We start from the raw sequence: 23535 nt of genomic DNA, 5'->3' as shown, positions 1-23535 counted from the left end.
GAAATTTAACCATGCATGTTTAATATTAATTAGCAGTACAGCCACTGAAAACGTATAGTTGCAATGTTAACTTTCCATTAAGGTAAGTGTATTTTTTGGATGCATGCCCAACAAACTATCACCTTTGTACAGTGTGCATTGTGTTTGAGGAGGAGTTACCAAAGTCATAAGGCATGATTGTGACTCATGTCTGTTGACTGACCTTTTTACCTTTGAAAATCTCTTCTACCAAATTAAATATCATATCCTGTAGCTTGGATAATGTAGTAGTAGTAGTTCTTCCAACATCTTGAGCTATATGTGTAGTATTATTCTGCTCTGAATGTTATACAATGATAGTTAAATGTTTTATATGACAAAAACAATACAAGTATTTACATTGGGCTGACATAAAACAAAATTATACTAGCTATCTGTAGCAGGAGAAATGCTTTATTTTAGGTCTTTGCTTTAACACACACTTCAACATATTCCTTACAAGTTATGTTTGATTTGGGGAAGGGGAGCATGTTTATCTCGTGGACAGATTAGTAGTTTCTGTATCACCAGTACTTAAAGGCAAATTCTCCACACAACATTTGCATGACTTTAGCTTTATCTTAAACAGTTATGCTTCTTCAGTAAGTTGTGTTGGACTGCAGGCATTTCAGAACGGTAAAACAATGGCTTGCACCAAACTTGAGTTTAATGTAACTACAGAGAAATCAATCAAGTCAAACTGAGACAACTCTAGTGATAAGAGTTTCTCTCAAAAAAAACCCTTCTATCTAGCAGTAATTCAAAATGAGTATATTAATTTCTAAAAGAAATGGCTATCATGCATACCCGTATGTAGCTTTTAGCAAGACTATTAAAATATACATTTTATTTTAAAAGTGTATGCTGTATATATTCCAGAAATAGTTCTAGGATGGTACAGAAAATTATAGATGTTCCCATGAAGAAAACAAACTCCGTGTTTATTTGAAAGTGTTTAAAATAACAAGCAAACAAAACAACTCCAAAACCTAGATCCCTTTCAGTGCTTATTTCTGCTATCAATTTTAAAATTTAAGTTTTTTCTTCAAAGCAGCCTCAAACTGTCAAACACAGAAAACCAGTAATTTCTGTGCTATTTACCAGGCTTCACATTTTATTTGTGTAATGGGATCTTAAGATTTTTTTTTGAGACATACTTTGGGAAAAAGAAGACTAAATTTTCGAGAATAAATTTAGAAAATGCAAAACAAGTTTGTGCATGGAATTCCTGTGTTGGCAGTAGGAGATATGACACATACGCATATCCGTTTTCGCTGCCCAGTCCGGTACATTAAATGTACAGCTCCAGTTCAGAATCTGTGACTAAGGGACTTCTTTTCTTAAAATATACTGCCCTTCTTTGAACTTGCTTCTCCTTCATATATTGAACTGTCATTTAATCCACCTGGTTTTCTTCATTTTTTAAACAGGAGTGTGTGTATTCAAATTAGGAATACATGATATGATAATGTTACAGGAATTAGATAAGAAATTCTCATTTCAGTGTTTCTACTGCATGCAGCTAGGTGAGGCAGCATTTCAGGGGGAATTACTTCAGTCCTCTGGGCACAGTTCTATGATGCATCATTATTGGAGATACTTCCAGCATGCAGTATGGTTCATAAAATCTTTTTCCCTGTATCTTGAAAGAGCTTGCCTATATTTTGGCACTTAATAGAGCTTCTACTACTGTGTGTGGTCTGCTTGAAACGTATTAATTATGTAAAATGCAGTTTTCATCTGAGTATGTATTCTGCTTCTTTATCTTGTTACATAACTCAGTTACTGTAGCACGACTGATAAGCGTTGGTCCTTCACATGCACTTAAAAATGAGAAGCTAAATTAAAACTAAGACAGCAAGGTCTCATAGAGAATGGAGGAGTGGCATTATTATAGGCATGATTTCACATGCCGATTTGGTTTCTGGACACGTAATAAAAGTTGTGATAGCAGGCCACATTCATCATAATGGGGTCTTGTGCTGTTTCTTTTGCACATCTGAAACTAGAGAGGGTAAGGTTTGTTTCCACTGGGCTCTGTTGGAATTTTTTGGCTGGGAGTAGGAACTTGAAGTTATAGATAAAAGTTCTGAAACTGCTGAAGTGTCTGTACCATGCCTGTTGCCAGAATATCTCGTCACACTTCTTGGATACTGTGGTCATCTGCTGCTCTCAGATTCAGGTGCTCATTGTTTGGGCTGTGCAATAGCCCCCGCCGAGTCCTCGCAATGATGAGAAAGGTGACTGGGGATTTTTCTTTTAATGTCGTATTTCTTTGCAAGCCTCCTTGCAGGTCCTTCTCCTCGCATAAAACCATCAGGGAGCTGCTACAATGAGAAGCAGCTGAAAGCAGCATTTCTTGAAATGTTTTCCTTTCCTTCCATGGCGAGGAAGTCTTTCTCTCTTATGCCCCTTTCTGTAACCGGTGTTGGCACAGTGCTGCAGGGCCACAACTTCCAACTCTGTAAGCTGGTCTGTGCTGCCGTTGGAGCACCTTTTGGGGAGCGTACTCCTTGCGTTAGCAAACACTGGCCTAATCGGGGATTGTGGCTGGAAGCCCAGAGGTTAGCAAGGAATCCCCGGGGAATTTTAATACCTGTTTAGGTGCGATGTTCTGGCTGAGGCGGGCCACACAGCTTTTCATACAGGTGCTGTAGGACTGAGTGCTGCAGCCCAGCAGCTATTGCGTAATTAAAAGCAAACATTCCTCCTGAACTGTTCATCCAGGCAACAGCTCAAACTGGGAGAGAGGGGCAGAGGGGAACAGCTGATTGAAGACTGTAGGTTGGACATCCCTATTTTAAGGAATACTTCTTTGTTTAATCTATCTAATCTCTTTTAGGTGCAGCCAGGAACTTGCTGTTTGCACACAAGAATTGAACCTCATTTAATTAGTGTCCTACTTGAATTCATCCACGTATAATGCAATGCACTATGGCCATTTGTGCCTTAAACAGCCTCTTGTTACAAAGCAGAGAGCCGTGACTTAGATTAAATTTAAATCCTGATTTGTGACATGTTAGCATAGCAAACTAATGCCAAAATGTATTAAGCCTCCAAGGTTTTTTTTTGTTCTTGACGTTGGGTGAGTGCTGAGATCTTGACCACAATCACATTTGCTTCTGGGCAGGAGGAAATAGTCCATGTAGTTCCAGTAATCCAGACAAGCTGTCACATCTGGTTTTATGAATGACTCCAGGGGGGAAGGGAAGTTTGCAATTGATTAACATTGTTCTTAAAATCAAAGGCTACTGTAGTTTCAGGAATTACTTTAGAAAAGCTTCAGAGACCTTGCCAGCTAGCTCAGAAAAACAATTTTTTTTTTCTTTTTTCTTCCCTTTTTTCTAAAATATTGTACAGAAAATTATAGTTCCAAATCTGTAATTACAGCTTTTCAAAATGAAATGAAAAATTAATAAACCTTTAGTCTTTCTGAATTATGGTAATTTTCTTAATCATACATAAGATGAAAATCCTGGTTTTATATTTGAAATGAGTATGCTTATATTAAATAGCCAAGTTTTTTTTACTATAGTAGCCAAACAGGTTTTCTTTTTATTTAATTGTCTGTTATCGTCTATTGAAATGGTTATTAAAATTCAAGAGCATATAAAAATGCTAATAGTTTTAGGAAAAAATATACACAGTTCTACTGAGTTTTGATATGGTCTTTTTTTTTTTCCTAAAGGCAGGTTGAGTGTTGCACTAGTAGCAAGTCAAGGTGAAGTGTAAATAATATTGTGTGTGAGTACTCATCAGCTGTTAAGCATGCTGTAGTTTAAGGGTCCACTTACCTGTCTATAAGAATTCCTACCAGAAGTCAGCAATCTGAATTCTTGCTCTATTCAATATTCTCTATGGTGAATACATGGTATAACGCACTGCAACTGTACTGTGCTCTTATGAGCAAGTCTTTGGGAGTTACTAATGCCCAGGATTTTAGTGTTATCTTTTTCTTCTAAGAGGTGGCAATTTGAGAATCTGTTTGATTGGAAGTCATTCAGTTTACACAACTTAAGCAGATTCTCTGATATGTTCAGCTTCGTGGTACTCTTCTATTCAGCAGTGCCATTTCCATTGTTCAGCAATTTAGATTTTTTTATTCTTACATGGGAGTTTAGGTGGTAAATGCAGTTTGGCAAGGCACCTGCTTCACCAATTATTTGGCTCAGAATTGACCTGAGGAAAAAATGTGCAGGGCCCCCATGGGTTTTCATAAACAACATTACTACTCTCTTTTACCACATCAGGTGGAATAGACTTTGTGTACTATTAAAAGACATGTTCAGACCACTACCCATTATTTTCAGCAACTATACTTAAAACATTTTCCAGGAGTACAGAAATTGAAGGCTGGCATCTTGAATTTGTCTGTGTAAATAGATAGTCTTTGAGCCAGCAATCAGTGAGGTTGAGTCATTAGGCCATTGCAGTAGGAAAGCTATATATGTGGGTTCCTTTTTTTTTTTTTTTTTAATTTTATTTTCTACTAAGCGGTAGTATCTAATTTGTGGTCCTTGATAGTTTATTGTAGTAAACATAGCTTTGGTTTCATTACATGCTGAAATGTTTCAGAAATCTCCAGTCTGGCTCATAAACCTGTATTTTCCCATTGCAAAGAAGTATGCACCACTGCCTCTAATCGCTTTCCTTACAGCCCAGAAGCAGGTTGCTACGAGCCGCACTGGGTGCCTGCTGCCTGTTTCTGCTGCTGGGGCAAGGAACTAGGTCCCCAGCAGTCTGCTGCGGCGCAAGGGAGAGACAGACGCTGTGCCAGGTGGGCCGGTCCTGGGACCACCCAGCAAAGATTGGCTCCTCTCTTTTAACCAGCAGTCGAAACATCACCAGAATTAAAAAAGAAACTGGCTGCCCGTTCTTTTGTTGTGGATTTTAAAGCAGTGAGGCCTGTTCCCTGTTTTGCCAGCAGGAGTGGTTTAGTCATTATCTGCTTCAGAGCATTTCCACTCTTTAAGATATTTCATGTTAAATGATTCTGGGAGGGAAAGTAAAGGAAGTGGCTGTGCAAAATCCATTGATGGTTTCTTGGCATAGGGAACGTGAATGATTTCTTCGGTCTTTGCACCCTGCCTGCTTCAGCAGCACAAAGGAAAGGACCTGGCCCCTGCCTCCAACCGTTGTTTCTTTTGACATACTTCATGTTCAAGTTGAGGGGACAGAACATCTATGTCCTAATGGATATGAGGCTCAACCTGGAAGGGAGTTCCAAAAAATAATTTTTTGGAGGAATATTCAGCTCTAACAAGAAACTTGTAATAGGTTGCCATCAAATAAAGCTGGAATATCCTGTGTTTTAAGTAATTTCTCAGTTTAAAAAGGGAGTTTGAGTTTGGTGTTTTGGGAGGTGTTTTTCTTAAAAAAAAAAAACAAAAAAAAAAAACCAAAAAACCTCACATCTCTTACTCAACTATCAGATGTTCTGTCCAGTTGTGTCCATCTTGGCATTATCTCCATTTTAAAATGGAATGTTGCTGAGGCTGCTCATCCCTCTGGCATGAGGGTCTGTCTCAAACCTTCATTGCATCCCAGCAGCAAAACCTGTCAGCGTGGGAGCAGAGCAACTTTGCTTGCAGAACACGCTCTTGCTCTGCATTCGCAGCGACCTTCAGCGTCACTGTGGTTGCCTTCTTGGAAAACTGTTTATTTCACAGTGACCTTTGTGCCAGGTGACACATCTAGGTGACTAGGTGACAGGATACTTTTAGTTCAAAAGTATAATTAACCCTGGATGACAAGAGAGACAGAACAAGTATCATCTGTGGCTTTTGTGGGGATTTAAAGATGAATGCTTAAATGCGTGGGCAATGTGACCATTTCCCAGTGTTAGCATCCAAACTATTGAAATCTTAGCTGTCTCAGAAGCAGATTGAAGAAGACTTATCCTGAAACCTTTAAGTCCAGGGACAAAGTTGCTACTGAGACTGCTTAAGCTGAGGAGAACTTTAACTTAATTACTGGAAATTTGGAATGCAAATTACTAATGATCATGGAGATTTAATTTGATTGAAGACTTGCTAGAGACTCTGTATCTAGAACTAGGGCTCCAAAAAGCTGTTTATGGAAGAACGTATCATCCCTTTAACAGGTGGGATGTAGGTCTTGTAGAGGGATAAAAACCTCCCCCGTAACAAAATACATTATTGTCCAATAGATAAATTAGCTGAAGTCTCTTTGGGAAACCCTAGTCAAGATTTCCGAATTATTTATATTTTAATTACATTGTTCTGTTTGAGAAGTGTATGTTTTTTAACATTTATGACTTGTCTTTCTCCGCTGAACTTTGAAAAGTGCAATATCATACTCTGAAGGAGGTAGATGTTTATTTCTAGGAAGCTTGCAGAACAAGTGCAAAGGATTACAGCTTAAAAATACACACTTTTTTATTTACAAACAGGGAAATCAAAGATCTGAATCTAATTTGGATATACTTACTACTTAACAAACAGTTTGCTATACTAAATGCTATATGAATTTATTTCCAGTTTCAGTTGTTTCTCAAAACAACACACTCAACACATGGTGGTTGACTTCCTTCATTACGGATATGAACCTTTGTACTAGTTGCTCCTCACTATTGATTATTCTTTTTTTAAAAAAAGTTGATTCTTTGTTTCCATATATAGGCGTACAAAATGTCATGTATTTCCCAGTACAACTATTAATAGTCTCTCCACATAGGCATAATAAATTATTTAGTTTAATCTGCATTAACAGAAATGTACTTACAGGAAGCACAAGTGCACTTTAAGTATAAACTTGCATTATTTTTTTTTCCCTTTTCGTTTCTTACTTGGTTTGTCATTTCTAAGTTGCTTGCTTGTTGTCTTTATCACTGCTAGACAAATTCTGTGGAAGGATGGTGATTCTGACTACTTTTAATATTTAAGAATCATTGAGTTGCTAGCTTTTTGTACTAAAAGTAGCATCTATGGGTAGAAATGTTTTAATGAGGGGTTTAAAGATGGTTTAGTAAACTTGTAAAATTGTAGTTGAGGACTAGTAGATTGGATCTTGCTTATGGAAGGCAGTATTACTGGAATGTGCATAGATTGAAATAGTTTGACCAGCATTATCTGTTGATGTGTACGGCCCAGGCACAACCTTCATGATCCTCATTTCCCCACATTCTTTCAAAAACAAACAAGTCACTGTGGACAATATCTAGAGATCATGTGTTCTGGTATGTTCTTACGGTTTATTAGCCTGATGCTGTGCTTCTGGAACTCCTTCCTGAATGTTTTCTTCTACTGTTTCCTCTGCTGTATTGTTGGTGTTTCCAACAGCAAATACTGATGACAACAAATTTTACACTCAAAACTTTCAAATTTTTAATCATCCCTTCAAATACCTACTGTCCACCCAAATATTTCAAAAGTCTAGGCAATTTGTTCATTATGTGTAAGAAAATTTATGGGAATTTTGGTCTTTTGGGTAGTTATGTACAGATCAGGCCACACATTTACTAAATACATCCTGAATTATAACTTAGATCAGATTCCAAATTCAGGAGACCCCTTCTTTGATCTATCACTCACTCAGCTCTAGCTAAGACTTCCTTGCGTAGAACCTAGTGTTTACTAATTATACAGAGTCCATGTAGAAGACACACAGGAAGTCTTATTACATATGTAATTCATTGTATTCGTACTTTATTGATGTAGGTTCTATAACATGCCCTTTGTACTCCTCAATAATATGTTTGTGCCTAGTAGATGTTTACATGACCTCATCTGTACTGGTGGTCTGAAGACTTTTTCATCCCCTGCTCCCTTACTACACCAACTCCTACTCATCACTGCAATTTTTTATTTTTTATTCATTTCAGCCTAGCTTGCCTGCACAAGACAGTAAGATTTTTTATTATTACTATTTTCTAAAGTGAAAGGCTTTACTTGAGGGATTTAAAAAAAAAAAAATCTAGCAAACTTATTTTCCAGTAACATCTTGATGAATCTATAAAGAAGCCAGTATTTCTTTAGACATTTGTAAACATCACTAAGTTGTGGGTGTTTTTTTAACTTTAAAAAATTTTTGTACAATCTTTAAGGGAATATATTCTAATGAATGTATAAAAATTCATCATAGTTAATAATTGTTAGAAGTTAGGCTTATTTCCTATATCCATTTGGTCTGTTAAAACGCACAATTAAATCTAGAAATTTACAAATGTGAGTCGTTAGCTCTGAGGCATATAACTGCCAGGCAAGCAGCCATGACAAATCCAGAAGTATTTAAATCTCTTGCTGTTAAAAATAGGCATAGTAAAGATGTCACTAAATTTAAAATAAACCTTTTGTAAAATGTAACTTCAGTTAACATGTAATGTCTTGTGAGATCATTGCTTTAGGGCAACATGAGTGCAGACTCATGGTTAGTAAATGGTCTTATGAAGTAAGAGTTTAATACACAGAGGCCTAAAGCCTAGTCATTTTAAATTTGCAGCATGTATTGTCAAGAAACAGTGTTTCCTGGTAGTTACATTACTGTTTTTCTTTCTAGGGGGATGCCAAAAGTCTTCTACCCTCTGAGAATGTGAGCACTGCCCAAAAGTTGGACTTTTCAGATACAATGGTACAGCAGAAGCTGGATGAAATAAAGGACCAAATCAAGCGGGAAATAAGGAAGGAACTTAAAATCAAGGAGGGAGCAGAGAACCTCAGGAAGGTCACAACGGATAAAAAGAACTTGGCGTATGTGGACAACATTTTGAAAAAATCAAATAAGAAATTAGAAGACTTGCATCATAAGTTACAGGAGTTAAATGCACACATTGTTGTAATGGATCCAGAAGATGTTGCAGGTACCATACGTTATTGAGAAATCAGTTTTTCCTCTTAGCTTAGAAAGCGGTATGCCATTTCACTTGAAAAAATTGCTTTGGGAATGAGTAAAACTGTAGCTGGTGAGCTTGTTACTTACGTATGCCTATTTGTTTTGATTCACAAATAAGTGTCCAGTCCCTGCTCTGGGGAGCGCTGTATTTCACGGACTGTTTGATGATGCTCTAAAGACTAACTTAACGTGTGCCAGTTCTTTACTTTCAGTTATCACTATAGTAAAACATTTTCTCAATCACTGTAATATTTCCTAAAACTTCTCACTGTATAAAAGCAAATCTCAGTAGCTCTTCCAGTGACCTTCTCCAAGTTACGCTGTAGGCATCAGCATTAATACACCTTTTTATTCTGGGGGGGGGGGGAAATTGTACTTAAAAGTTTTGTGTTTTGTTGGTGTTTTTTTTTTTTAACCTAAATCTAACTTTTAAAAACTGGTTTTCTGTTGCACTGTTTCTCCGACTAACTTACCAAACATTTCTTACTGTGGCAACACTTTGTTAAGTCTTCAGGCTTTTCCATGATGAAGCTACCATTTTGAACACAATTTGAAATTGTTTTCACAGAATCACAGAACGGTTGTAATTAATAGTTTTAATTAGTGTTTTCTGTGGTGTGGCAGCGAGTCAATACTAATTTTGAATGTTTTGTTGTTTTTTTTAAAATACCAGGCTTGGTATTTTAAGATAGAATGTTGTAAAAGTAAACAGTTCTTTTTCAGCTTTGTGGAAGGACTTGGGGCATATTGCCAGCCTGGTGATTGCACATTGCACATGCCGTTGAAGCTGTTTGTGAAGTGAATGCCAAGCCGTAAGAAGCTTGGGCAGTAGAATAAAAGACCACATTATCCTTGTGAAGAAAGGTTGGTTACAGGGAGAATTTAGGAAAATACTGGCAGGTGATGTCAGCAATTCATACTACCTGACACCGTGACATGCTGCAGAAGCGTTGAAGTGTCCCTGGTGGCCTGCACAGTATTCTCTGCATTTTTTGCTTTTGATCTTTGTGAGATACAAGGGGCGGGGTGGGGGGAGCAGCTGGAACTAGTGAGGCAAAGTAGTTGCTGCAGCATGAAATGGGAATGAATACAATAACGTATGGTTCATAGATAGCCATTGGGGTTTTTAGTAGGCATGAAGCATTGTGTTCCATGTCGGCTAAGGTTTATGAAAATCTGCTTCAGCATTGACAATAGTGTGACTTTTAAAGGAACAGGAATAATGAAACAAAGAAAATTGTATACAAGCTGTGTGTAGACAGAATATAAAAATCTGTGCAGGCATAAATTTGAGAAGTTATCTAGTAGTAGTAGTACTTGAAAAGTGGATGAGCACAGAATGCTCGTGTTGGAGTACTCCCTTCCAGTGTAGCCTTTTGAAACTATCACAAGTTAATGAGCAATATTGTCCTTGTGTGTGATGCGGGAATACAGTAGTAGACCCTAAGAAAGCATTTACTAGTTCTAAAGAGATGGTTTGAGTACAAAGATCTAAATAATGGTGTTCAGATCCTTAGTTCGCTTCTGAATAGGCCAGCAGTGCCCATTGCTTTTGTGAATAACTGTTAGAAGCCAGGCTCATCTTGCCTTGTGTTCAAACACCAGAGACTTCATGAAAGACTCAAGGGGTAAAAGGTCAAGGCTGGTAAACTTATGTGCTTCTACCTACTTTGATGCATGCTATACTTAGTACTAGGTTTTTAACTTTCATTCCATTCAAAGTGTTATTGGTAGATAGCTTTTACGGTCGAACTTAATTGTTGAAATATGCAAGAAAAAACTTAATAATTCTGTTGAGATCTTTATATTCTCTGTATAGTATCACATCAGGTATTCCTATATAAGACCCATTTTAATAGAATATATTGCTTAAGAGTCTAAAAAAAAAACCCCTGGTCTTTAATTCTTTTAATATCTGGTTTTTTAGATCAAAGAACTAAGCACCCACCCTCCAAAATTGAAATGCTTGAGTTTTTTATACTGTTTGCCTTGTAATTTAATTGCCTGTCATCTTCCTCATTCATGGTCACTAATTCTTGGGGGGCGGGAGAGGGCTATCAGTCTTGTCTTGACACTAATGGGTGCAAATCATCTAGGTGATATTCTGATTTTTCATACTAAAGTCTTAGGTTTGACTTAAAGTATTAGTGAGCTTGGCCTTTGCAAAATAAGCTTGGCAATGTAAAACTTAGGACATGCCACCTGTGCGGGAGTTTGTGTGTGTGTATATAATATCCACCAAATTCAGAGACACATAGTCACTGCCATCTGACAGAGGATACCTCTGTGGAGAGGTCACAGGTATCTCAGTTTGGGAATTCTTGCTTTTGCTTGGGATTGAGAGTGAATTTAATAACCATTTACTGATTAATATGGGAGCTCCCTGAATTCTTTCCAGAGGTTAGCTTTATTCTAAGTTACGACTTTTCCCTTTAGCTCGTGTTTGGCCTTTTTCTGGTCAGTTAGTGACAAATGATTTAAAAGAGAGAAGGAAATATATGGGAAACTTTTAGACTGTGCAGAGCATAAAATGCTGAAGATAAGGAAAAAAGGTTCAAGAGCTGTGGGAGTCAAAGTCTGTGTTCTCTTTACGTACTTTAATATTTTGGGGGGCTGGCCCTATGTTTTACTTGTTTTCTAGAGTATATTGTATAGATTTTTGCAGGTTTTGAGTAGCAGAGTCAGGACTAAGATCCATTGAGAAGTAACACTGAGAGAATCATTGCCTATAAGATCCCTTTGACCTGTCAGGCCTGAACTCTGAAGATTTTTTTTAGACTGTTTCTGTTGATTGGTTGAAAAGTCATGGTGGTGGCTTGGAGAAGTCATTTAATCTTTCTTTGTTCCTGTATCTGAAAAGTGGGTATGAACATATAAAGTAAATGTAAGGTGCTCCAGATTTAGAGCTGAAAAGTGCCACGTAGCTATTGTGACTTACTGTTGCTTATGGTATAAAGCCTAACTTATATTACTTTTTTAACAAACCACTAATTTGTAGTGTAACTTCTTTGTAATCAGCACAGTGTAATTGATATATGTTAAAACCATCAAATCTAGTGTTAATGGATCTACTGTAGAAAAATGTGCTTTAGTAACATTCCATTTCAAGAAAGTTAAGATGTTTTGATGGTAGTTTGCCTCAAGCTGAAAGCTTTCCATGTCCTAATACTATATTTCATAACTATTTGAAGAATTGATATTAAATTTTAACCAAAAAGTCCAGTTTGCCAGAAAGCTATATTACTGAATGTGAGGGTAGATTTGGCAACGATGTATGATTCGGAAACAACTTTTAGCATAACATAGGTTTTCTTTACGTTATGGGGTTGCTGGTGAATCTAGATTTGTTTTAGAAGTGGGACTTTGTACCCAGGTCTGCCCTTATCACACAGTGTATTAGTTATACTAGGACGCAGAGTTTTAAAATTTGTAGGTCAGCACTTCAAAGTGAAGCAGAATGCAGCAATACAAAATGAGTAGGACAAGCCTAGTGACCATTACTGCTGAAAATCTGAGATTTATTTTAATGTGTAATATGGGGATAATTACTTCAGTCTTAGAGAAGAAGAAATTTTGTATCATAAAAACACTTCTACACAGTAGCACAGATTAAATTGATACTCTTTTTATGTGTCTAAAAAGTAGCAGTAGAGATTGTGGGTTTTAATATGACTCAGTGAGGTGTAAGATTGAAATAGTTTACCTACAGCGAGTCACTGGTTTAATTAGGCATATAGTTGATACATAGGATATATATAAATTTGGAAATTGATCTGTTCCATAGAGCTGAAGTAAAGGTGGATACGGAGGTGAGATGATAGAAAGACCTTTGAGGGAATTGAGGAGACTGGATAAAACAAGGAGAACGTGAAATCAAAAAGACTGAAGTTCGTGCCTCCTAACTAACAGCTAAGCTATCCACTTTACACCAAATTTGGCTCTAGGAGTAAAAAAGAAAAGTAAATTATTTTGTATAAGACTATGACTAGCTGACAAGGGAGAGAGAGAGAGAGACTGTTTTCAAGATTTTTTTTGTCCCTACAAATGGCTGGGTTAATCCGTCAGACACCAAAGAGTCCATATAAGACTGATTACTGGAAATTGGTAGAGGTAGCAAACAAACTGTAGAGGTAGTGACTTTTTAGACAGCAGACTCCACCTACAAGGCTCATATCCATAGGAATCTCATGGTAACTTTTGGGAACCTTAATGTAGAATAACATTATTTAAGCAATTTGAAACAATATCCTGTCAATTGTTTAGTAGTTAAAATTAGCCGTTATTCAATTGAAATTCAATTCAACTTCAAAAGTTTCCAGGAAGTCAGTGCTGGATGTTCTTTTGAGTGCAGAATGTCCACTTCTGCCTTGGACTTACTGATGGCTTAGTTCAAGTACTGATGGAAGCATCTGACTCCCTGAGAGAAGCCTGATGATGCCTCTTTCTTCTCCTCCTCCAGCAATGCCTAAACATGTATCGCAGGGACTTCTGTTGGGTATGACACTGATGAGGCTAACTACAATTAAATATCCTCAAATAAGATTAAAATTAACTATTTACCAAAGGCCACTTGCTGCTAATTGAGTAGCTTAGCAGCATGCTGCAGGACCATCTGGAAGCCAAATTCAGAAAGTTACATGGGATCCTAGATTTCACACTGAGCTTATCAAAGAAATTGTGTACCTAGCATCTGGGGAAGGGTCCCCAAAGGAATAAGCAGCAGTCTCAGAAGAGTAGAGTTGTGTCACTACTCTAATAAATATAATTTAGATGGGAGTGGTGGTAAGAGGCAATTTAGAAGCAAGAAGTGTTTGCTGGTGAGCACTATGCAAAGACTCAAACTCAGAACAGCAAACATCATAGTTGAGATAAACATTTCAGTCTGAAAACTTAAGTGTCCTGGTGCAGTCCAGACACTTTAAAAAAAAAAAAAAATCCATTGAAACATCACTATTAACTTATTTTAAGTCTTATGAGTATATTTTCATGAAAACAGCATATTGCAGGTGCTAGGGAATCAGTACTGCAGCTCTTCCAGCAGCCTGGATGTATGCTAACAAGCTGCACTAAGCTCGTTAGTGTTAAGCAACCAACATTCATAATTGTTCAGGAAAAATAACATGCTAGTTACTTGAAATGAAGTCAAGTTCACTTGAAATACATCTCTTACTTCACTTGATATTGACTGTCAAGAAGAAAATGCCTAAGGGTACTAATCCATACCCCAGCAAAGCTCTTGCTGTCCTATGCAAAGCTGGACATGAATACATCTAAAATGGCAAGTATTGTACTGTCCTTATTGACCAACAAACGCAGCAAACTGGAGAATCTCTTTATTTTCCCCAGTCCCTACTTACCTACTTGGTGAAGTATCAATTTGGTATGAGTACTTAACTCTTGTTTAACTTAAGCATATACACAAATACCATTGATTGCAATTCTCTGGATGAATTTATTACTTATTTGTATTATGAAGAAGACGCAGTGTCTCCAGATGAGATTTGAGCCCCTCTGTATAGTGCTTTACACAAATAGATCAGAAATAACTAGCCATACCAAAGTGATTACGACCTCAGTAGACATTACAAAGAGAGAGGGAAACAGCTAATACAGATGTAGCTTGTAGTGCTGCTGCCAAGATTGTCAACACTTTCCATAATAGGACCAGTTTGTCCGGCTGACTTAAAACTTTAATCTGAATTCTTCTATAAGAAGCTGCCTCAGGCTGCTTACTGAATTGTAATGGGGTCGGAGGGGGGGTGAGGGGTGGAGTCACTTGAAAGCCATTTCTGAAAAGGTGTTGGTAAACATTTTTTTTTTCCCCTTAAGAAAAAGAAAATCTCTGTTAAGAAACCATAGTGTTCCATCTTCAGGAGTTTAGTGAGCAGCTATTATGCCTGAGAGCAAAAAATTATTTCTTCCTAGCAATGAGTCCATATACTGCAGAAAAGTTTCCTTTGCTGCTGGTTACCAAACAAAGCATATAGTAGAACCATTTAAACTAAATGGTAAAAGGGAGTTTAGGTCCACAAGTGCAGACAAACTCTTGAGGTGACCCAGGTAAGTTATGTGGCTACACCTTCACAGTGCAGACATGCAAAGGAGATAATAACAGATGCCTGGGCAACCTGAACACGGTATCTCTAATTAGTCCTTGACTTGCAACTTGAGTGTTGTTTTAATGCAAAGGAAGACTGCTTGTATGCATCTTTAAAAGCTGTGAAAACAGACTCAGGAGCACCACAGTCTTCCCAGGGATCATCAGAGCACTGGGATCTTTAGATTCAGGATGCAGGCCTCTACCACTTAAAGTCCGTAAATATTCATTTGTATGATTAACCTGCTTTACAAGGAGATGTGACACTGTGACATTCAAGTTTCACATTTGTTCTGATTTTGAATAGATTATTAGGTGAGGATTAGTTGAATGTGAAGACATAAGCGAGAGGAAAGCATGTTGTTAATCTTTGTTTTATTGATAACAGATTTAAGGTAAAGCTGTTCAAGTGCAGTTTCAAAGAGAAACCAAGCCAAAACATTGAGGAGAAGATGAACAACAAAACAGCTGAGGAATTACACAGATATTTTTTTTTTAAACATCTGGTATTTTCTGTACTGCCTTTAAGTAATGAGGATGCAGTAAGAGTATTAAAGTGGCTGGAGGGGAAGAGTGAATTAGCAGCAGAGGAAATTAAAAATTCTTCTTACATGAAATCTGTATGTAGCAAGATTGCAATTTAGGGGAAGATTACGCAGCAAACTTGAAAGTAAAATGTAATAAATCTCCAAAACTAGTTATCAGAAGCTTTTACAGAAGAAATATGAAATGGCAGATAAGACGCCTCCTGCCCATGACTCTTCATAATTAATAATTTCTAAGTTACTAGTGCAATGCCTGTGTCTTCTAGTAATTGAGGATTTCAGGAACTTGATCCATCATCCTAGTTTAATTCAAGGGAAATTGATTGAATATTATCTCCCAGGAGACCAACTAATGTGATTTGCCCATAGAGAAGGTATTCTCTTAGTTGTTAGAGTAAAAGAAATCAACAACAAAAAAACATTATTACAGTGGACATAATTTATCCTCTTTTACAACAAGTTTGAAAGAGAAGCCATTGGGACTGTTAGGGAAGATAATTAGCTAAAAGGACAGTTGTGTTGAAAATAGTTAAGCTCTAGGAAATAGTCCAGTGGCCGCTTATTTTCAGTTCATTAACAGTTCATGTTGCAGAAGCTGAAATATGAACCAGTAATTAATAGACTTTTATAGAGGAGAATAGAAAAGTTAAGGAGTTTGACTATATAATTTGATTGAAAAAACTAACTTGCATTCCATTAAACTAATCCAGCAAGGTGGAGATCTAAACACAGTAATATTGTCAAACAAAAAAGCTTTATCCTTCCCACAGATCACAGTTGTTCAATAACCTGTCTGCCTATATATCCAATTATCCCAAGATTCTGTTATGATTCCAGAGCAAAAATCATTCAGCTTTATGACTAAGGAAGAGGCTTATTTTGTCTGATCTTAATTTTGACATAAACAGCATCTAGTTCGCACTAGAATCGATGAGGATCTACTTAATATCTGTATTTAGACCATGCTCATTAGCATTGAATATTATTGTCCAAGTTTGTTTTAAAAACACTTAGATTTAAAATCAGCAGTGTAAGACAGCTTAATGGAAAACTGCATTTTTAATTGACTCAAGATGTTCCACAAGAAATAAATCTTCTTTGAAACGAAAATAGACCTAGCTGCAAACCTGCCTATTTTACCACTCCCGGAAGTGATTCATGTGAATTAGGGCATGTGTAGGAGTCACTAGGCTTTCGTGAGGCTTTTCATATTAAGGCGCATTTGCAGTGCTGTTGCAAAGTAGCTCTGGACAGGAGGGTCAGTCTTAATACTTAAGTATGATGTTCCAGCTTTGTTTAATCTATAACTTAATAGAATAGAAAAATTTAGGGTGCTTGGGGGGAGTGGGGGGTTTGTGGGGTTTGTTTTTTTCTTTTTTTTTTTTTCCTGCACACATTACATCTTACCTTTAATTCACAGATTGTCCTAGGACTCCTGATACTCCAAATAGCGATCCTCGTTTTCCTACTAACAACAGATTGATGGCCTTAAAGAAGCAATTGGATATAGAACTGAAGGTAAAACAGGGAGCAGAAAACATGATACAGATGTACTCAAACGGCTCTTCAAAGGTAAGGCTTTGGAACGCTTAAAGAACATGAAATAACTGTGGATTTTCATATTGCTGTGGTGTGAATGTACAATGTATAAACAGTATGCCATTTCAGTTTTTTTAGTTATATAGTTAGGGTATATTTTGTTAAGTAGCTATGTGAAATCTGCTACAAGTTGCTCTACCATTTTTTGTTGCGGTTTGATACCCACTCAAGTGATTGTTTTATCAATTTGTCCACATGCAGTTCAACCTAAATAACAAATCCGGCTTACTAGATTTAGTACATCTAGTAATCTTTGATCATGTGTGATTCACTTAGCAGCAAAGCTTGGTATAACACTGACTGGTGTCTGATGCTTTTACTAACTCCACTAAAAAAAAAAATCCATTAGTTTGACGTTGTAATGTGCATGATAATTACACAAAAGGTGGCATTGCCAAGTATGCTTCTGAAATGGTCATTTAGTTGTAGATGGTAGTAAAAAGATTTGTACCAAATACTTGTTTTAATAAGATGTGTATCGTATTCTGATAGAGTTGCTATAATCTGCCTTAGTACACATGCACATAAAATACTTTTACGGAAGTGTGGTATTTTAGAGGTAGCATCCAATAGCATCAAACTGAAATTAAAAATAAAGCCACACATCTCTAGATCTGAATTTTAAACACATGCTCACTTGCACTCACTCTCTTCATAGCACCAGAAGCTCTGCAAGGGGAGGGGAGAAGTGTTTGCTAACCCCTAAATGGGTTTGGTTTATTACATAGTCCTAACGATGTAATAAAATTCATCATATACTAAGGATCTCTTAACTAAACTGAAAGGGGGGAAAAAAACCCAAACCCCTAAATGAACCACAAAAAACCCGAAAATATTTTATGAGTATAAGGGAGTCATAGTTCTCAAATGAGAAAAAAGGAGGGGCAGTCCTCTACTTACCTGCCCCTTCACCCTTCGTTCGTTGCTCATTAGCTGTTCTTTCCATTTACTTTTACTAAGTCATTAAGGAGATGAGTTTCCAAACTAAGGAGAAACACAAGCATAGATCTAACAAATAGTATGTAGTAGCTTGGTTAGATGTTTCTGTGTCCAGACAATAGTAAATAAAATTTAAATGTTTTAAGTTCTTAACTGACTGACCCAACACCTAGTTAGGTCAGTGAACTTATTAGGAAGAAGTGTTTGACTTGAAGAGTAGACACCTGTGAATTGTGTTGCTACCCCCTTATAATAGATACTAACCAAAAAGTGTTGGAAAGGAACTTCATGTTTCCAAGTGAATTTCTGCTAGGGACTGGTGGAGAGGCAGATTACTTTATATCTGCCTACTGTATGACTTTCTTATACCTTGCAAAAATTACAGCGAATGCTGCTCACTTCCAGACAGATGAGTTCAGACTAGGTGGACTGTAGGCGCCATCAAGCTCATTCTGTCCCAGCAGCGCCTTTGTTGAACCAGCTGGTACGTTGGTAGCCTTATCTGAAAGTGTAACCTGTAACCTACTAGCCTGGGGCAGATGGAAAAAATATCTGGAGTACACCTTATGACTAAGGGCCTGGGAATGCTGTCCATGCACCACAGTCCCTCACCTCCTGGAAACCCTGGAGTCTACATCCTCTGGGACCATGTACTTAACATCAGGTACACTTGAAAATAATAATCGGCTGACCCAAATGGATCAAAAGGCATACATGAATTATATTCATAATAAACCCTCAGCAACTAACCTTATAACAACCTGAAAAAACTTACCTAAACACTCAGGCTATAATATTAGAGATTGTTAGCAGGCTTTGATCAGACTAGGCAGAAAGGATAAATTCTGGCTTGCTTTATGATTGAGGCATGTAATTAAAATTGATGATTGAATCTTGTATTTGCAATTGGTAGATGCTTAAATCAGCCTACCAGATGGGGTGTATATAGTAACTGGGCTGGGGAAAGCAAGCTGGAAAACACAAAAGCATTGCCAGCTGCTTCAGCAAACAGGATGGAAACGGTGCGTATTCATTCTCTCATGTTTTTAATACTCAGTAGTGAGTTAATTTGGCAGGTTTAAACTGTAGGCTTGAGCATGGTGATTATGTTTTAAAAAGCAGAGCTTAAAACAACTCAAAGTGTCTTGGGTGAGGTGGGCTAAAGGGCAGAAGATTCCCCATTTGAATCCAACCCTGGTAATCCAGTGGTTCTTTAAAAAGTAGTCACACGATCCTCTCTAAAACATATTAAACTCTTTTGTGACCTTTATTCAAGTGTACTATATGACCTAATTTCAAATATGTCTTATTATTTTCAGACCTAAATTTAACAGAGGGAGGTCATAATTTGTTTTTTAAAAATGAAAAACCAGTCTGTTAATAAACCCATCATTTCATGGGAAGGTGTTCCCTTTGTATTTTGACTCTACTTGCTTCTGTAACATTCAGCTCAACCTATTTGGACTTAAGTGTTTCTGAGATATTGATCATCTTTCCTTGGACTTGTGTTGGATTCTCTGAGATCCCACGACAGCTTTGCAGATCAGTTTTACAGACATTGCCAGTTTTTCTATACTCAAGAGATGCCTTGAAATACTTTGTATTCAGCCTTGAACACTGAAAGAGCTGCTGAGTATAACACATCCATTTTGATTCTGAAGATGGGATTTTCTGTCTCTTGAAAACATAAGGATATCTGAATTACTGCCATTTTACACATTGAAGGGCTGATGTTGCCCCTGAGCAAGCAAATCCATTGCAGTACGAGGATATGAGGGACAATCAGAAGCAGCAAGCTTGGTTTTTATAACAAGATAAAAGTGAAGACACAGACAAAGAAACACTTACAGCAGTTTTATACATCAGAATGATGCATCAAAAAGGTTTAATACAGGATTCTAGAGTTGCTTGTAATCTGTTACATACATCCTATACTCTGCTGCAGACAGTGGTTATTTCAAAAGTTGACGTTTGTATTTAAGAAGGCATTCATTTAGGAAATTCAGTGTACTCATTAGATAATTGGATAGCCAACATGGAATCTTAAAATATGAAAACTAAAGGTATCTCTCTGCAATGCTGATTAATACTAAAACTTAAAACCAAGAGTTCTGAGACTATGGTATGCAGAGTGGGCACATTTTCTCCCCATGCAGTCAAAGCCTTTTCACATGTATGTCTTGGTGTATCTACCCTGCAGAACATAGGGTAGCATTAAAATATCTGAGTGAGGCGCAAGGTCATAGTGGAGCTTTGTGAAGGTGAATTTCTCTCTTCTCAGCGTACTTATTTTTCTCACAGTATACTTCATGGTGCCAGTATTTCTAGCTCTGTGTGTCTGTGCTACACTGAAGTTCTTTGTCTTGATTGTGGTAATGGGAAGAATTGAATTTCTTTAACTTCTAAATAATTGATAACTTCATTATAAAATTAAAAACATAAGTATAAACCATGTCCATGGGACAGTAACTTATTAATGTGGTTATAGAGTGGCTACAAAACGAGTTAACCGAAATACCCTTTGGGCTATAACAAGTGCGATACTCATCTATGCTGACTACTGTTAATTACTGTGATTGATTGGTACTGAACAGACAGGACAAACACACTGCCTTAAATTTTCTCATACCCCTTTTTGTGTTCTTACTGCAAGTCAGATCGCCTTTAAGGAATTTGGTAGTGCCCAGAACATTTAGAGAGCCATGCAGCAGCTGTAGAAGCACATAAGCAGTTCCACATCCGAGAACCATTTGAGAATCCATTGTTAGTCAGATCTCCTGTAGCTGTAAGACAAAAAATGGTATACCTGTAGATGGCTGTCTGCATGCCTGACAATGAAATGTTATTATCAGTTAGTTTGAAAGTTCATTTTCAGAAATGTTCTCTTCTAAACTGCTTCTTGTGTTACTGCACTTGAAAATAAAAATCAATTAGCTTAGTTTATTTAGATGAAAAGTACTGTACTTGAAGTTGCTGATTAAATAGCTAGTGAATAACCCTGGTATATTACGTATTTACTAATGCAAAAAAATCTTCAGCTTTGATTTGTTCAGAAAAATTTACTGCAGATTTATTTATAATGTGCTATGTAAGCTAACTTTGTATTTCTAATTTCAAGATTAATCAGCTCAAGTGAATTAGTACAATGATTTTTGTATGGTTTTAGTCTAGCAAATTTGTCTATTAGAAGAGTTCTCATTACACAGTAAATTTAAGTCCATTCTACATAGGGTAGAGGTATTTTGTCCTTAATATCTTGTCCTTTCTTTAGTATCAGCTTACAAAACATTAATCTACATGTGTAATGTTGTTAGATCATGCCGCCTTTATTCAGCTTTAAACAGATACAGTTTCCCTGGGAGTGGCTTGTAGTCTTTAATCAACCAGAATATGCCTCTGTCCAAACTTAATTTCCAGAAATGTCCTAATGTGGTTACTTGAATTGGTATGCTATACCGAATGAACTACAGAGATTTCATTCCTCTTCCTAAAGCATGTGGTTTTTGAAGCTTTCAATGTGTTTTGTTCCATGAAGAGTTTACGATTTTAAATTTGTTTGTTTGTTTGTTTTTCGTTTTAATAGGATCGAAAACTTCTTGCCACAGCTCAGCAGATGCTCCAGGACAGCAAGACAAAGATAGAAGTTATAAGGATGCAGATTCTTCAGGCAGTCCAGACCAATGAATTGGCTTTTGATAATGGTGATGAAGTAGAAAGGAAATATGAATCATTAATGTCAGAATGCTCTGTAGATATGTACCCATATGCACACAGAGTTGTTGTTCTAAATTTCTAGTAGGAATGTTAGACAAAACTTGCATGAACTGAAAATAATCAGAGACTAGGCATACCATTGTGTGTGTTAGGATGCCAGATACATCTGACTTGACGCAAAGTACCTTAAGCTTAATGAAGAGAAACACAGTCTCTCTTCATCATCCTTTTTATGCCTTATGCAGTCCAGTTTTGCTTTGTGGTCTTCGTTCTCCCTTCATGCATGCTTTCTTTCAGTAATTTTCTTTAAAGCATATAATCTTTTCAGTATCCTAAAAAAACATCTGACGCAGGTACAAAGTCTGCTTGTCATACTTAAATAGATTGACCTTATTATTGCTAATGGAAGCACAGATGGAGGAGAATTTTTGTTGTCTTTATGGGTATTTAGGCTAGATTGAGTAGTAAACAACTATTTTAAAAACAACAAAAAAAATCAGTGTTTTTAAAACAACCTGACCTGAAACATAACTACATTTCAGAAGTAGGTTTAAACTTGCATTTCTTTGGAAATCTTTAAATAAAATAAAATTTTAAAAAAATTTACCCCTGAGCTGTAATAGCATGAGTGTACTATAAAATTGTGGGTATATCGGTACATCTCTAAATCTTGAACTTTATTCATATGCGTTTCTGAGTATTGAAGTTGTATGACAATGCTTATAATTGGGGCCTGAGTATATCCTAGATAATGAACAACCTGTGTGTGTGTTTTGTCTTGTGAGGTGTAGGGGTTTGATTTTGTTTGTTTTTTACATTTATGACACTTCTGGCTTTTTTTAACACCCCATCGTAGCACATGGATTATGTATGTCATTTGTTCAAAAGAAAAAGAAAGGTATCCAAACTAGAAAGGGCTTTCAGATGCCATTTTGTGTTCCTACTTTTCTTAGAGCTTTAAACAGAAAGGAATATATCCAGGAAACTTTCTAATTCTGTTTAGGAAATCTAAACTCTGTAAGAAGTGGCCGTTAGAATGGTTAACCCAAACCATTTGTGAAAGGCAATATATGGGACCTCCTACATTCTCTGTGCTGGCAGAAACCAGATTCCATGTGATTTTGTGGGAAGCAGGGGAATTATCAGAAACCGATGAGGGATCTACTTACCTACAGAGCAGTTTGACATAAATCCTCGGAGCAAGGTTCAGAAATGTTGCAGTCTCAAAACCTCCTTCTTGCCAGCTGACTGATGTTTGGGAGATTTAGCTTCTGTCCCTTAGCTCCCCTGAAGACCTGTTCTTTTTCTCACATCCCCTAGCAATTGCAGCTGTTCAAGGAGCAGGACCTGTTTACTGGGTTGAGGCCCTGATCTATTGTTTCTTCCTTCAAATGCAGATGCTTAAAATTTCACTGTTGCTTTTATGACATACTTCAAGCTTTTCTTTGGACTACCAAATCTGCACCTCTCACCTTCCCCCCCGCCTTTTTTTTTTCCCCTCTCCTCCTCTTTGTTTGTATGGGGGAGAGGTTAATAGTAAAAAAATTAAACATGGGCATGGTCTTCAATGAAGATTGTTTGTTTATCTCTTTCTGCAGCAAAACCTGTCATAAGCCCTCTTGAACTCCGAATGGAAGAATTACGGCATCATTTTAGGATAGAATATGCTGTAGCAGAAGGTGCAAAAAATGTGATGAAATTACTTGGATCTGGGAAAGTTACCGACAGAAAGGCACTTTCAGAAGTAATTTACATTATTACAATTTCTGATAC

At 37.0% G+C, this 23535-nt stretch overlaps 1 protein-coding gene across 4 annotated transcripts in view; it reads left to right on the top strand.

Moving 5' to 3' along the window:
• The window catches only part of PKN2 (protein kinase N2), a gene marked incomplete at both ends in the record, with an annotated part of 53136 nt that overhangs the window by 15274 nt on the left and 14327 nt on the right, over window positions 1–23535 (top strand). For all 4 annotated transcript variants that reach the window (XM_082003306.1, XM_082003307.1, XM_082003305.1 and 1 more), the window contains 4 exons: window positions 8536–8836; window positions 16931–17082; window positions 21632–21749; window positions 23361–23506. In XM_082003306.1, coding sequence (XP_081859432.1) covers window positions 8536–8836; window positions 16931–17082; window positions 21632–21749; window positions 23361–23506 — 717 coding nt within the window. The remainder of the gene's footprint in view (window positions 1–8535; window positions 8837–16930; window positions 17083–21631; window positions 21750–23360; window positions 23507–23535) is intronic.

This window comes from Phaethon aethereus (genome assembly GCF_964289735.1).
Source record: "Phaethon aethereus genome assembly, chromosome: 8".
Taxonomy (NCBI): Eukaryota; Metazoa; Chordata; class Aves; order Phaethontiformes; family Phaethontidae; genus Phaethon; species Phaethon aethereus.
The sequence above is the reverse complement of the archived record's forward strand: the minus strand, read 5'-3'. Positions and strand labels throughout refer to the sequence as shown.